This window comes from Microtus ochrogaster, unplaced genomic scaffold, assembly GCF_000317375.1.
Source record: "Microtus ochrogaster isolate Prairie Vole_2 unplaced genomic scaffold, MicOch1.0 UNK60, whole genome shotgun sequence".
In the NCBI taxonomy this organism is placed as follows: Eukaryota; Metazoa; Chordata; class Mammalia; order Rodentia; family Cricetidae; genus Microtus; species Microtus ochrogaster.
This window is the reverse complement of record NW_004949158.1, coordinates 1,559,682-1,573,757: the sequence shown is the minus strand read 5'-3', so window position 1 is coordinate 1,573,757 and position 14,076 is coordinate 1,559,682. Positions and strand designations below refer to the sequence as shown.

Genomic DNA, 14,076 nt, shown 5'->3' with positions numbered 1-14,076 from the left:
GGTGGTGACAGGGTAGGACACCAGGGCTATGATGGGAGGTGGTGGTGACAGGGTAGGACACCAGGGCTATGATGGGAGGTGGTGGTGACAGGGTAGGACACCAGGAGGTGGTGGCAGAGGGTAGGACACTGGGACTGTCACAGGAGGCAAGAGGAACCCCAGATCTTCAATAGCTAGGAAGACTTCTTAGAGAAAACAGTGGAGCTTTACTTTTGGAAGATTGTCCTGAAGAAGAGAGATGCACCTTGTTTGATTTATCTTGCACATTCACACTGGGATGGAATGCAATCATAGCGCTTGTTGTGTATTCTCAGAGTTGGCAATGCACAGGAAGCATCCACAGACATGGAAAGAACCAAAGACTCCTTGTTGAGATGTAAGTTTGTATCCTCTCTTGGGAATTTCAGCACCAGGTAACTATCAGTTAAAAAATGCCAAGAAACCAAAACAAACAAACAACCCAAAGGTCACTCATTCTCAGAACGTTCTGTGAGCAGTCCTGGGGTCAGGGCTCCACCCCACGCAGTATCTAGACTGAGGTATGATGATCCCTGTGGAAGTACAGACAGAACACTGGAAATGGAAGAGTTCATAAAAACACATCTCAGACAAGCTCCATTTCTGGCACTGGAGAGCCTGACCCAGAACCCTACCCACAGTGTTCTCTCTCCATCCCTGACTTCCGAGTCTTCCTGCCTCCTGGGACCTCAGACAGCCGCCCTCCAGGATAAGGTTTTAAAGGGAACTACAAATCACCTGGAGACTGCTTCACGATTGGAAGAAGAAAAAAAAAAGAAAAGAAAAACAATCAATTCTGCTTTTGTTAAAGTGATTTTTGGACACTGTCAGAAATGCCCTCATCTCAGAGCACAGGGTGACAGACAGGTTGCCGATGACAATTATGTAAGTCAGGAGCAGGCTGCTGCATACCTTCCCCCACCTTTCCCAGGCCCAATTCCCCTCTTTAAGAAGTCCAAGAGCAGTCCACTCCAGATGTCCTGAAGTCAGCACCACCCCCAGCTTTTGAGAATGCACACCCAAAGGCTCCCAGCTTCTCTTTTTCCCCACATCCTAACCTGAGCTGCCTCAAGGACCTACTCAGGACTTGCTCCAGGTCAGCCACAGTGCTAAGCAAAGCCAAGCGAAATTAAGAAGGGAAATTTGCTTTGACATAACTCACCTCGTATAATACATTCCCAAACTAGTTATGTTGGTCTTATTTAATATTGGGAGTTCCACGTTATCCCTTTCCTCTATTAACTGAGATAATTGGGGATTTGTTTTATTTATAGCATCAATTATGAACACGGAAATTAATCCTTGAATGGTGCATTTGGGATCTCAACTGTCAAGGGAGCAGAAGGGAAACCTGGGCACAGCTCAGGGGTCTTTCCTACCGACACAGGAGCCTGCCAAGGAAAGACATCTTCAAGCCTGGGTGATAATTTGGGCTGTCATTTGTTCTTGTGTGCGTAAAGTATTTTGAAATATTAAATAAATGGTGATAATTGGCTTCAGGAGATCCTTCCCTGGGGGACGTCTACTGATACCTGAGAGAGGTAGTGGGAAGCAGGCAGAGATGGCAACCGGAGCCTGGCAAAGCAGATACTTTCGCTTGTATCGGTGCTCAGCATGTTGGCTGGCACTGCTTTGAGAAGGAGCTGAAGATAGTATCGTTGATTAGAGATGGGAGCTCAGGGAGGTGAAGGGCAAGGGGAGCCACAAGCGTGGTGGGTATGTGCTGGGAGCTCCTGGAAGCAACTGGACCACTGCAGAGCTGCTCCTTCATCCTTCCTGGTCACATAGAGCTCAAATTCAACATAGAGGAAAAAAAATAGAACTTCCTTCAATGGTCGATCAGGACTAAAACTAGCCAGTGAATGTGGTTTGGAAGGAAGCCAGGCGGGAGAGAGGGGAAACTTTCCAGCGTTGAGCCAGAAAGTCCCCTAGTAAGGGCAAGAAGCTCCATGTGGTTCTGTAGCATCTCAGTGGACAGATCAGTCAAGTCTGTTCTCCTCTCTCCCGGAGCAGCAGAGCTGAGACACAGCATCCAGAGCTGGAGTTGCTGCAAGGTTGCAGGCTCAAACCTTCAGTTTACCCTCAAGAAAGGACAGATACATCTAGAAGAGACTGAGAACAATATCAGGCCAAGTAAATGAGGAAGGTGCCCCATTTACACTGACCCCTCCATTAAAATGCATTTTGCCAAGCACCTGCTATGTAGAGCTAAACAAACGAGCCAGGTAATGGTGCCAACTGCCAGCTCAGGTCAAAGTCAAAGTAGCTTGATCTAGCACGGAGCTACGCTCAGAGTGGAAGGGAGGAAACGAGACTGCTGTCTTGTCACTTGTCAGCATAGAAGAAAGAGAAGACTAAAGGCTTCCTTTCTGGCCCGTTTAGCCGCCTCTCGGAAGCTAGACATTTCAATGTATTGGGACCGAGAGCCAAGCCTGTTCATCACTGGGGGTGGAGTGAGGAGGTTCAGGGCCCGCAAGGGAGCCACACCTGTGCCCAGTGTGGGCAGAGTCTTTTCCTCCTCACGCGCCTTCTCCTGCAGTCTTCCCGCACCCTGCTCTACCTCACAGTAAAACTAGCAGTAAAATCCCAAGCTTAGCTATGAAAACAGCCATCGATCTCTGATGCAGTCTTCTGGTTGGTCTAGAAGGAAATGTGTGATGTGTAAAGTCTCTGCGTGCCCAGGATAGTGCCTGGCACACAATACCCACCAAGAGGATGCTTTCTTGACCAGTCACGTGACTAGAAGGGAATATCACATTCGGAGGTCATCTAAAAAAGTAATAAGCCCCAGGTCTGGCTTCTACAGGAGGCCACGACGGACTGGGGGCAGTGGGACGTGGGACAAGGAGAAAGGACGTCGAAGGTCTATAGTGGTATTTGAAGTTCAGCTGTGACTCTGGGAAATTTACTGAATCCCTCTGAGCCTCACCTTCTGTATCTTTAAAGAGTACAGAACTTCTCCTACCTTGCAAGGCTGCTGAGAGGACTTAAAGATAATATATGCGAAGAGCTCGGCACACTGCTGACACACAGTAGACACCCAGATGCTATTATACTACTAATAAAAAGTAATGGGCAGATGGCCAGTGGCACTCCTATTGATCCCATTTTAATTCTGACACCCATCAATCTGCCTGGTATTTATCGCAATACAAGTTCCTCCCTTTGGGGTCACGAGTCCCATCAAGAGGCAACTGGGGAGTCATGGATCCCCCATCAGGATCATGCTTGAGGGTTGGGATGAGATACCTGGGTTTCTTTAGGAAGGTGAAGGATGGCTAGGGTCTGCTAGAAGAGACAAACATGAAGCCAAGTCCCTAGGTCACTTTATCCCGAATATCTCATGGTGCCCAAAGCTCACATCTGCCATTTGATCCAAGAAAGGCACAGTCTGAGTTAGACATTCACTCTGGTGGGCAGCTAGTCATTTGATGAGCACATTTGTGGGCAGGTGTTCACCTGTGTATGCATAATGTACGGTGTGAGTGTGGTGTGTGGTGTGTGTGTGTGTGTGTGTGTGTGTGTGTGTGTGGTGTTGAGAAGAATGGCTGTATAGTTTTCTTTCGACAGAGGTAAGGGAATGGATGCCTAGATCAAACATGGCATTCACAAATGGATGGTGACATCCCTCGCTCCTCCCTGCTCCTCTCCTGTGGCAGGACGACAAATGCAATCACTTTAGAAGGACCAATCACCTGCTCAGCTGGTCCCAATGAGCACACGCAGCACTATGGAATAAACCTATGCCACCACAACAGGGTTTCAGCTAGGGGAAAAAAAATTGAATTACCAGGATGCCACCAACTGAATTGTCAAAGACCAAATAAAAAGCTTCATGAATTCTCCATCAGCAATATAATGCTTCCTTTTCTAAGCAAATCTAGAGCCGGCGTATGAATTGTGGAGGGATTTTTTATTAGTCTCCGAGGCTGAGGCAGAACCCCTCTGAAATCTATGTCTCCATAAAGCTGCCTTTATTTTTCTCTAATCCTGTTAGGATGAAGGCTTTAATCTCCTTCCTGGGACCCCTTTGTCTAATGGAAAGCTTCACACACCAGCACCATAAATGTATTTTTGTGACCTCAGTGGAGTGGAGGGCTCAGAGATCTGGAAGGGAAATGTCACCTGAGATCGCACTGCACAGAGCACTTGTCTCTCCCTCTGAAGATAGTGCTGCCTGGCCACGTGACCCATTGAGACTGTTTCACAGGCACACAAGTAGGCTGGGTCATTCCCCCTCTGACTCCAGTTGATAAAACAAGCCTGCTCCTCCATTAGTGAGAAAAAAAAAAAAAAAGAAAGTGGTGCCTTGCTCTGAAAAAAAAAATACCCAAATCAGGGTCATGGGGAGAAATTCTAATAAGAGCGACCAAACCCATGAGTGTCTGTGGCAGCAGAAAGAAGAGAAAGCAGCTTGCAACTACGCTACCAAGGAGAAATGCAGAAAGGGATCTGCATGTGCAGATTGCGTACCATTCACCCAACTTCTCCCAGCCTTCTGCCCCACCACCCGCCTGCTCTGTCTTCCTTCCTGCACAGTTCTTCGAGACACTCCACCCTGCCATCACACACACCACACTGCTTGAGGAAAGATATAGTGACTTAATTTCCCATGTTTTATAAAACACATGCCTCACCCCTGCCCCAAGAGAATCAATTCAGAGCAAGTCACCACCCACAAACAAATCACTCGTTTCTTTTCTGACTGTTCCACTCCCTTGGCTTCCAAGAGTTGAGTGAAGGACTTTTGTCTCCAAACCTCCTCCCCTCAATTGTAATACACCACCTAAAGCTTTGTGATCAAACCAATCCAACTTTACCCTAGCCAGGCCAGTGACACCGACTTACCCCAGTGTAGTCATGGTGACGATGGTGTACCAGAAAGATGCAGGGATACTTGTGAATTTGCTGGCAGAGGAGCCCTTCTCGGCATAAAACATCACAGTGGCAAAGATGATTATGGCCATGGTGAGGGAGAAGAGGAGAAAGCCCAGTTCCGAGGCACAGCTCTTCAGGGTGTAGCCCAGGATCCGTAGGCCCTGGGAGTGTCGGGAGAACTTGAAGATCCTGAAGACACGGAAGACCCGGAGCGTGACGAAGGCCCCAGATACATCCTCATTGTTGGTCATGACCAGGCCGATGTAATAGGGCATGATGGCCACCACGTCGATGATGCTCATCACACTGCGAATGAAACGGTATCGACTGGGCGCCGCGAAAAGCCGGAGGAGGTACTCCACTGTGAAGATCATGACGCAGGCAGTGTCCAGGCAGAAGAAGGCTACCGAGTAGCGCTCTCCACATGGCAGCTCCTTGCTCCCTGGCACCGTGCCGCACGGCACCGTCTCCACCACGTTGGTGATGACTGAGACGGCAATGAAGAAACCAGTCACGTAGTAGAAGACCAGAGCCAGGGTGCTGGTGTGTGGGTTCTCGAATGCCCGCCACATGGTCTGGCGGAAGCTGAGCGAGGGCATGGACTCCTGGTTATTCTCAGAGTCATTGTCGTCCATGAGCCGCTCCGCGTTCTCCCGCTTGCGGTCTTTGTACTCCTCGTAGCAGCAGTCTCCAATGATCTCAGGGAGGATGCCATAGAAGGCCAACTCATCGTCGTAGGCGGAGATACACTCGTAGCGCGGGTAGTGCAGTTTCCCGGTGCGGTAGAAGTTGAGCACGCAGCGGAACACTTCCGGGTCGCGGTCAAAGAAGTACTCCTTGGTGTCCTCATTGAAGAAGAACTCTTTCTCCGTGCTACCCAGCAGGGTGTCGGGGTAGCGCTCCAGAGTGGTCCTCCAGGTCTGGAACCGTCTTCCGCTCACGTTGAGGACGATCAGCTCGTCTTGCCGCTTGTTCTTGTCTGCTGGAGCGAGGGGCATGGGACAATTGGCCACTGGCATCCACCCAATGGCTGCAGCCCGGGCAAAAGGCAGCCAGGCTGCAACTCCCGCCGCCATGGTGACTCCAGCTTTTGGGCTGGTAGTTGCTCAGACACTGTGCACACCAGCTTGAAGTTAGTTCCGTGACCCCTGGGGGATAGGAAAGATCAGAGAAAGGGCTGAGTCTTCTTTGATTGTTGGAGGATGGGACAGGGGGAGGGTCACTGAGTGAAACAGCAAGTCTCCAAGGCAAGATAAAACTGAAAACACCCAAATAGGGAACTCGGATAGTGATGCAAGAATAGTACCTCACAGGGGCTGTGCAAAGGGCCAGTTCATCAGAGGCTGCTGACTGACAAAGTGTCAAGCTGGGGTGGGGGGCTCCAGGAGTACTGGGAAGGAAAGCCTTGAACAGGAAGATCTGGGAAGATGGGTAATAATTAGCTCTGAAAGGTTATGGGTGTTATTGCGAATTTAAATTGGGAGAGGGTAAATGAGTTCTCATTAAACGAATTTAAAAGTGGGATAAACATGCTAATTTTTATTTCACTCTTCATCCACCGGGGTAATCAGAAATCGGGGTGCCAATGAAGGAGATCAAGTACACAGATCCTTTCTATTTCTCCCTGGTGGGAAGGAGACTGAGGCTGGGCTTAGAAAATTCTGTCAAGGTGGGAGACCCCAGCAAGCCAAGAGCCCAGTGAAGTTCTCCCCCCTGACTCCCTTGGAGAAAGCTTTCACTGGCAAATTGCTACTTACTCTTGAGAATGCTTGGCCTGGATCCTTGCCCTAGCAACCTACTGTCCAATTGCAGCCGCCAGAAGCACGATGAACAGACAGGGAACGGTTGTGAGGTTGTACCGGGTCTCTCTCTCTCTCTCAACCAAATGAAGGCATTCTTGGGTTCTTGGTCCACCTGACTTCCACACTGTCCCTCTCCCACCCCAGAGCAAGCTGAGCCACGCTCACTGCCTTCCCTAGCTCCCTCGCCTCCTGTCTCCATCTGCCCAGAACCCAGAGTTCCCCATTATATAACAGCACACCATCCCATGCCAGGCTCTCTCACCTGTCCTCTACCGCACCCTTCGGAGCGTCTTCAGGGCTGGGCACCCTTGCCCTTCATGCGCAGCTCTCTGCACCACATTCCCCATCACCTGTGAGGATGGAGGGAACAATGGCACGGAGAACTATATTTGGCTTGGGGAAGCAGATTTACCTTCCCAGATTTGGCTTTTTAAAGATGATAGTGAAATGACTCTGCAATCCCCAAATGTATACCATCTGTGGGAAGCCATGTGGTGACACAGAAACACACGTAACAGTGACGGGAAATTGTTTGGGGTTGGCACACTCAACTCCACTAATCCTAAACTGATCGCACCGCGCAGAGCCAAATCCTAGCTCAGTTATTTGGATTCTCCAGAACGCACTCGGTTTATTTCTGTATTGAAATAAACGAGGTGGAGGTGACTCTGGGAGTCTGTGGCGTTGTTTGTCGGCCTGGTTTTGGAGTTGGGTGACTTATTACACAGACTTGTGATGAACTTTGGCCTTCCTCTCTCCAGGAATGCCACTTCACCGGCTTCTCCAGGCTCTTATTGTGCTTGCTACTGGTCTTTCCTCCCCGATGCCTCTGAGACAGAAAAGCTTATACTCTCTCCATCCCGAATGCTGTTTTTCACCTCCTGCCCACAGCATCCCTCACCCTAGGCCACTTACCCTGGCCATGGTTTGTTTTAGTTTTTGTTTTTCAAGACAAGGTTTCTCTGTGGAACCCCGGCTGTCCTGGACTTCGCTCTGTAGACGAGGCTGGCCTTGAACTTACAGAGATCCACCTGCCCCTGCCTCCTGAGTGCTGGGATTAAAGGCGTGTGCCACCACCAGCCAGCACCTGGCTATGTTTTTTATACTCCATTCCAAGGATTGCCAAATAATGAAACACCATGAAAGACCGGCTCCCTGGGTCCTCCCTGCTGCTGGCATTCTGGTCTCACTCTCCCCATCCCTAGATTCCCCCCTTTTCCTGGGAATTCATTCTACTCAGAGCAATCTCCTTAAAGCAAGTTTCTGATTGGGCTTCACTCTCTAGCCTGTGAAATAAAACTCTAACTCCTTGGCCTGACATTCCAGCATCTTTATACAGGGACCCAGCTTAACATACCAGCTAGGCAGTCCAGGTACCTCCCTAGCCTCCAACAACAAGAGCAGAGACGGGCTCACAAACAAACCCTGGATGTCTGTCTCTGGAGTATCTCCCCTGTCCCTCCACTTGCCTTGCTCATTAAAATCCTACCTGTTCTCCTTCTTGGTGATGCTTCCTCTTCTCCCAAGACTCTCCTTCCTTTAGGCTCTCTGCACTCTGCCTCTCTGCTCAAGCACCTGCCACGCCAAGCTTGGATTTCAGGTGCTTTATACCCTTTCATTAACAGTAGTGGCATCAACAGTAAGAAATGGCCAGACACTCGATGCAAGGTATTGCACTGTCTCCCATGCTATCTCATTTCATCCTCAATGCAACTCTAGTCAGAAGAGTCTATGGTGCCTAGCATTTCATGAATAAGAGAATCTAAAGCCTATTGATACCTAGCATTCTGACAACCCTGAAACACAGGTCCGGGATTTGACCTTGAATGGATGACAGAGCACTGACCACACCAGGCTCCGTACCTTATGCATCCATAGACGGTTTCCATCAAGTCACCAAAACAACCCTTGTAGTCCTCATCTTACACATAAGGGAAATGAGAGCTAAGGAGTGACTGTGACTTCCTAAATGATTAATAAATAGTCAGAACTGGTTGGGAGTCACTCTAGGCAGGACATTCCCTGGGACCCACAAAGATCTTTCAGGGCAAAAGCTTTCCATCTAGCCCAGCAAGTGGCAATAGTGCATGCAGTGCTTGAGCAGGTACCCGAGCCAGGACCACTATTTGGCAGATGCTGCTTGCGCTCTGTTTAACTCTATGCCTTGCTGCTGTTTCCTGAGGCTGTCAAGGGTGGCTGTTCTCTTTCTAAACAGTAAACTCTGAAGACAGAGCCGAATTGAAATTCTGAGAATTAAGTGTCTGCAGACTCACTGTAGGTTAGATAAGTGTCCTTGAGGAGTTGATTTCTGCCTCAGTTTCCCCACTGACATGCTAAGGGGAGGGGGATCTTCGTAAGTGCCTCTCTTCCTGAAAGGTTGTTTAGATGCTGCAGAAGACAAAGAGAATGACAATGCCGTTTCCTATAGATGTCATTGCTTAGAGGATAGAAAAACAGCGCGGGCCTGATGAGCCCTTGATTATAGGAACTGAGAGAATGGAGGAGAGAGGAGGTCATTCATCCGCGACAGCAGGTAATCCACACACTGCTGAGAGACGATTCAGAAACACACTCTGCATTGCACAGTTGTCTTCAAAGCATTCGCCCTTACAATGAACTGTGTTTTCTTTGGACCAGGAGAGACCCCTGCCCCCCCTCCCCAGTGTATACTTAGCTAGGTTTCCAAGGGGTGAGGGCCTGGGAAACAAACATAAGCTAAACATTAGTTATAGATAGTTCTGATTCTGACTCAGGTCAAGTTTCCTGAGCACCAGCAAAGTTCTGGGCACTATCCAAGGCACCTTTCCATATCATACAACGTTTGGTTTACTCCCACAAAAACCCCATGATGTTTTTGCCTATTGGTGACAGGAAAAAAAAATGTCGAAGCCTCAGAAGTTTCCTTCCAAGTGGTTAAGTTAATATATATAGGGTTGGACGGTTTTCAAACCAGACCATTGTCTGGCTCCCTGTCAAATGGATTCCCTGAACTAGGTACAGCCCGATCCTAATGCTCCCTTAGAAGAAGCAGGCAGCTGAGAGCGCAGGCTCCAGGGACCTTTCCATCTGTTTTAGTATTACCCTTAACTTTTGAAAGCAAGCCACCGTTAAGTTTCTGGGTTGCAGAATCTTCGTCTGTAACACAAGAGCCTAAAGAGAAAATGAAGGAGGACCTTTTGATTCAAATGACTCTCCTGGATCCAGGACACAGACGCTCCATCTCCTGTCTCTCTGAGACTGCCTCATGATGGCTGCCCATGCAGAGCGGGAAGTAGAGCATCTGGCTTGGTTGCTGTGGGGATGCAATTAGCCTGAGCCTCATCTCAGCAGAGGGAGTTCTGGGAATTCCTGATGAGGCTGGTGCCCAGAACAGGACACACAACCTGCATCACTTGGAACCCAAGGCAATCTAAGGCCTAGTCTGCCCACAGAAATCCCCTCACCCTCCTCGGAAGGAAAGAGGGCTAAGGCTTCAGGTCCTTGCTGGCCCCTTGACTCATGACCCCTAACATCCCTGCCTTATCAAAGAGATGGGCCCTGGCAGGGGTTCAAATGGCAAAGATTAAGAGATTGCTGATTCAGGAGGTACCCTGGAGAATCTTGTTAGCCAGACACATGGCCCTGAAAGGACAATGACCCCTCCTTCTAGTCTCACAGTGCTGCCCCTGGGATTCTGGAGTCCCAGTACCAGCTGCCTGCTTCTGTGAGCTGAGCTCCTTGCCCTCACTCTCTTCACTGAGTGAACTCTTCTTTTCCAAGGCCATGAGTAATACACAAACTGCTTTCTGATGGATAACCGAAAGCTCAGAGAAAGGCAACACTAATCCCCTCCCTATCTATCCTAAAGTCTCTTGTCCCAAGGGTGAACTTTTACCCTGTATAATAATCCAGAACCACCTTTCTCAAGAAGGTCATGCAAGTGCCAGACTGTCTCCAGAGACTCAGAACCCATCCTTCTGGTTAAAAGTACCAAGAAAATAGCAACTACCCTTTTGCCACTTTCTATGTGTCTTCATATGTGCTTGCGCATGGTCGTATACCGTACACGTCTGAGTCTGGAAGAGGACAATCATCCCACCAGACACCATGCCCAAGCCCATCAGCCACACCCACCACACAACCCTGTAGGGATGACCTAGCTCAAACAGGACTTCTGAAGGCTGTCGATGCAACACTCACCGCTAACAGTGCCAGCGCCACTTGGAGCTTGCCTGGGTATGGACCCTGCAACAGGAACTACAGAGCGGCCCCATTTCCAGCCAATGGCACTGCACACACCTCCCATACCACGGTTTTACTAGGACGTGGATGCCTTACAAATGAAAACTCTGAAGCTATTTTTGTTTGTGGCAAAAGAGTTTGACAGTGGGAAAGACTCAGCAGTGGGGTAAGGGAGAAATGCAGGAGGGAGATTACAACCAGGAAAACTCAGAAATGACGACCGCGGAAAAATCTTGGAAAAAGAAACCACTTTCTCTTGCTTTAAAAAGTCAGCTGTCCTGATAAACAGCTTCGGCTTTGGAGGCAGAGAATCAAAAGGGGATAGACCTCTCTTCCTGGGGTCTAAGCAAGATAAAAAATGTCAAAAATGTCACACCACCAAGATCTGCCCTTCAATGACCTCAGGAGAGAGCCTCCAGAAACTGAAGCTGGTCTGAGGGACGGGTTGACGCTCCCAGGGAGTCTGCCCTGCGTCTGTTGGTGGGATTTTGTTAGGCATGAAATGGGTGGGGAACCAAGCTGGAGATCCTTGCGGCACAGGCCTGGGACACACAGATAGCCTTCTCCATAGTGCCACTCCTAGGATGGGCAGGGCAGTTTCCCCTGAACTCTTTTTGTTTTCAGCCTTCTCAACAGCAAAAGGGAGCAAGCTGCTAATCCTTCCTCCTCTGGAGTCTTGTAGCATTCAAGAAGCACTATGAAAAAATAAACACATCAACTCCTTTCTGCGGGCCAGTATGTGTCCACATGGGCAATACACATGCTTTGCACTGAATGAACGCCCAGAAGCCCCTTTACCCGAGATAAACATTCAGGCTCCCTTGAAGTAAGAGTAAGTAATGCATCGATTCATACATGCATGACCACTCTGTAAAACCTGATTACGGATTGCATTGTGTCTATCCCCCTGTGAAAGTTCAGAGGCACGTCAAATAAACAGAGACTTCTCTTTGCCTTGATTTCACGTCTGGAACCTCAGCCTGTTGCTGACTTATCAAGGCTGCCCTGAATGAAAGGAGAATACCCTAGGCCGAATAAAATGCCAGTACTAAGCAAGTGCAGGAATTTAGTTGATTCTAGGTAACTTCTCTGCCCATCCCCTGTGTAAACACCTTGTAAAGCAAAAGAGTCTTTGAAACCCCTTCTCTGGGGCCGTTCATAACACTTCAGAGACCTTTCCTAGGGTCCACAGGGTGGAAGATGTGACAGGCACGACCAGCTGAACCAGCCCCCAGCCTCTGGCAGGCGCACCACAGGCTCGCTGGGCTGGAGAACTTTGCGAAGCGCCCCAAACAGCTCCCAGCTTCCACTCTCAGCCATTTCTCTCCTCGGCTCACAAAGAGCAGGGACGGAGCAAACCGTCGCCACCTGCAGACAGATCCTGGGGCGCTGCTTCTGGCACCCGGCAAGGGAAGGCAGGCCAATGGCAAGAGGGCAGAGGTTCACACCCCCACCCCCAAACCTCTCAGAGCCTGGGTGCCTAGAGGTGGCTCCGCAGCCAAGGGAACCGACGCCCCCAGGCCCGCTGCCTGCTCCCCCACGGCCACGGCCCCACCCCCAATCCTTCCGGAGACCCAGCGCCCACCCACCCGGGCGCGGGAGTGGGAGGGTGCCGCGTGGGCAGCTGGAGCAACAGGCGTGGGAGCAGCGCTCCTCGCACTTGCTGGCTCCAGAAGGCTCGGTCGCTTCCCTCTTACCTTCGCCGAAGCCAGCCCCAGGCCCCGCGCCCCGCGCGCGCGAGGAAGCTGCGGCCGGGGGCCGCCGAGGCGCAGAGCGCCCAGCAGCGCGGGGAAGCGCCCAGCAGCCGCCGCTCGGGCGGCTCCTCCTCGCCGGCGAAGTCTCGCTCGTTCCTCCCTCACTCGGTCGGTTCGTGTGTCGGTCCGTCCGGGGGGCCGTCCTTCCCCCGCTGTCGCCACCGCCGCTCCAGCCCCAGCTCGGCAGCGCGTCCCCTCCCCGCCTAGCCGCTCCGCTCTCGGGCTCGTGAGCTCCGGTTCGCTTGTTCCCTGCCCCCGCCGCTGCTGCTGCCGGTGCCGCGCGGAGAGGAGCCGGGCCGGCCACGGGGCTGCCTCTCCCGAGGTCCCTCTCCCGAGGAGGCGGTGGGGGGCGCGGCGCGGGCGGGGCGGAGAGGAGAGTCCGGGGGAGGCGGCGAGGCTGCGCCCTCCGCTCCCCACCGATCCCCCACGGGTCGAGCGGCCCCAGGCCGGGCCCTAGAGCGCAGAGCCACCAGGCAGCAGAGGGAGCGAGGAGGAGGACGCGGGAGCCTCGCGGCGGGAGGGTGCCCAGGGCGAGGGCGTGCGAGGGGGAGTGACTCTGCGCGAGGGTGTGTGTGTGTGTGTGTGTGTGTGTGTGTGTGTGTGTGTGTGTAGAGGGGCGCGCGCGTGAGTGGGGGGTGTAGCGGGGAGGGGGGGCGGGGAGACTAGGCAGAGCCTGGTGCGTCTTCTCAGGAGAGTGGAGGAATCTTAGGGTGTGCCTGGAGGTGGTGGTGGAGTGTGCCGCCGACTCGGGTGTGAGCGCGTGTGCCGGCGAGGGTGGGCATGGGGCGAGCGTGGCAAGGTGAGCTTGGCTTGGAAGTGGGGGAGGAGCTGGGCGCGCGGCGTGATCGTGAGTTCGGGGGCGTGTGTGGCTGGGGACTTGGAAAGAGGTAGCAGGGAGCATCGGCGTGTGTGCGCATGAGGTGTGTACACTTAACTGGATGTCCGTTTCCCATTCACTGTCCACGCGGCAGAGCAACTCCTCCTTGGTCATCTAGTGAGGCTCTGCCCGTCTCCGCGCAAGCTTCCAAGCTGACCCTGAACTGTCAGCTGCTTGTGCCAAAGCTGGAAAGGTCTCAGGGGTGTCAAACTGCCTGAGCCGCTTTCCTACAGGAGTGAGAGGTCATGGCCAGATAGTCGGGATTTGCTCCAGTCCTCCACCACGGTTGTTCAGAATAAAGATCGAGGATTTGGGAATGTTAACTCTCACTTCCCTATCTTCCCAGTACGGGCCCAGGCCTTCGGACCTTTCCAGAAACCCAAAGATCCCTATTGCTTAATACTTCGACCCAGGATGGGGAGTGGGAGACTGACGGTCGCCCCATGGGGCGTAGTGTCCAGCCAGTAGTCCCCCCAGTCACCGGGGCGGTACGTCTGTAGTGCTGCCCTGGCAGCTGAGCCAACTG

The 14,076-nt window shown here is 51.7% G+C and overlaps 1 protein-coding gene across 3 annotated transcripts in view; it reads right to left on the bottom strand.

Annotated features, from left to right (window-relative positions):
* Kcnd3 (potassium voltage-gated channel subfamily D member 3) overlaps positions 1-13,423 on the bottom strand; it is a 222,956-nt gene extending 209,533 nt beyond the window's left edge. For 2 of the 3 annotated variants that reach the window (XM_013354686.2, XM_013354687.2), the window contains exons 1-2: positions 12,617-13,423; positions 4,867-6,044 (exon numbers count right to left, since the gene is read on the bottom strand). In XM_013354686.2, coding sequence (XP_013210140.2) covers positions 4,867-5,972 — 1,106 coding nt within the window. In that variant the 5' untranslated portion in view covers positions 5,973-6,044; positions 12,617-13,423. Of the gene's footprint in view, positions 1-4,866; positions 6,045-6,960; positions 7,049-12,616 lie in introns of all 3 variants that reach the window. The other variant, XM_026777361.1, reaches the window with a different exon arrangement.
* Positions 13,424-14,076: the final 653 nt, after the last annotated feature.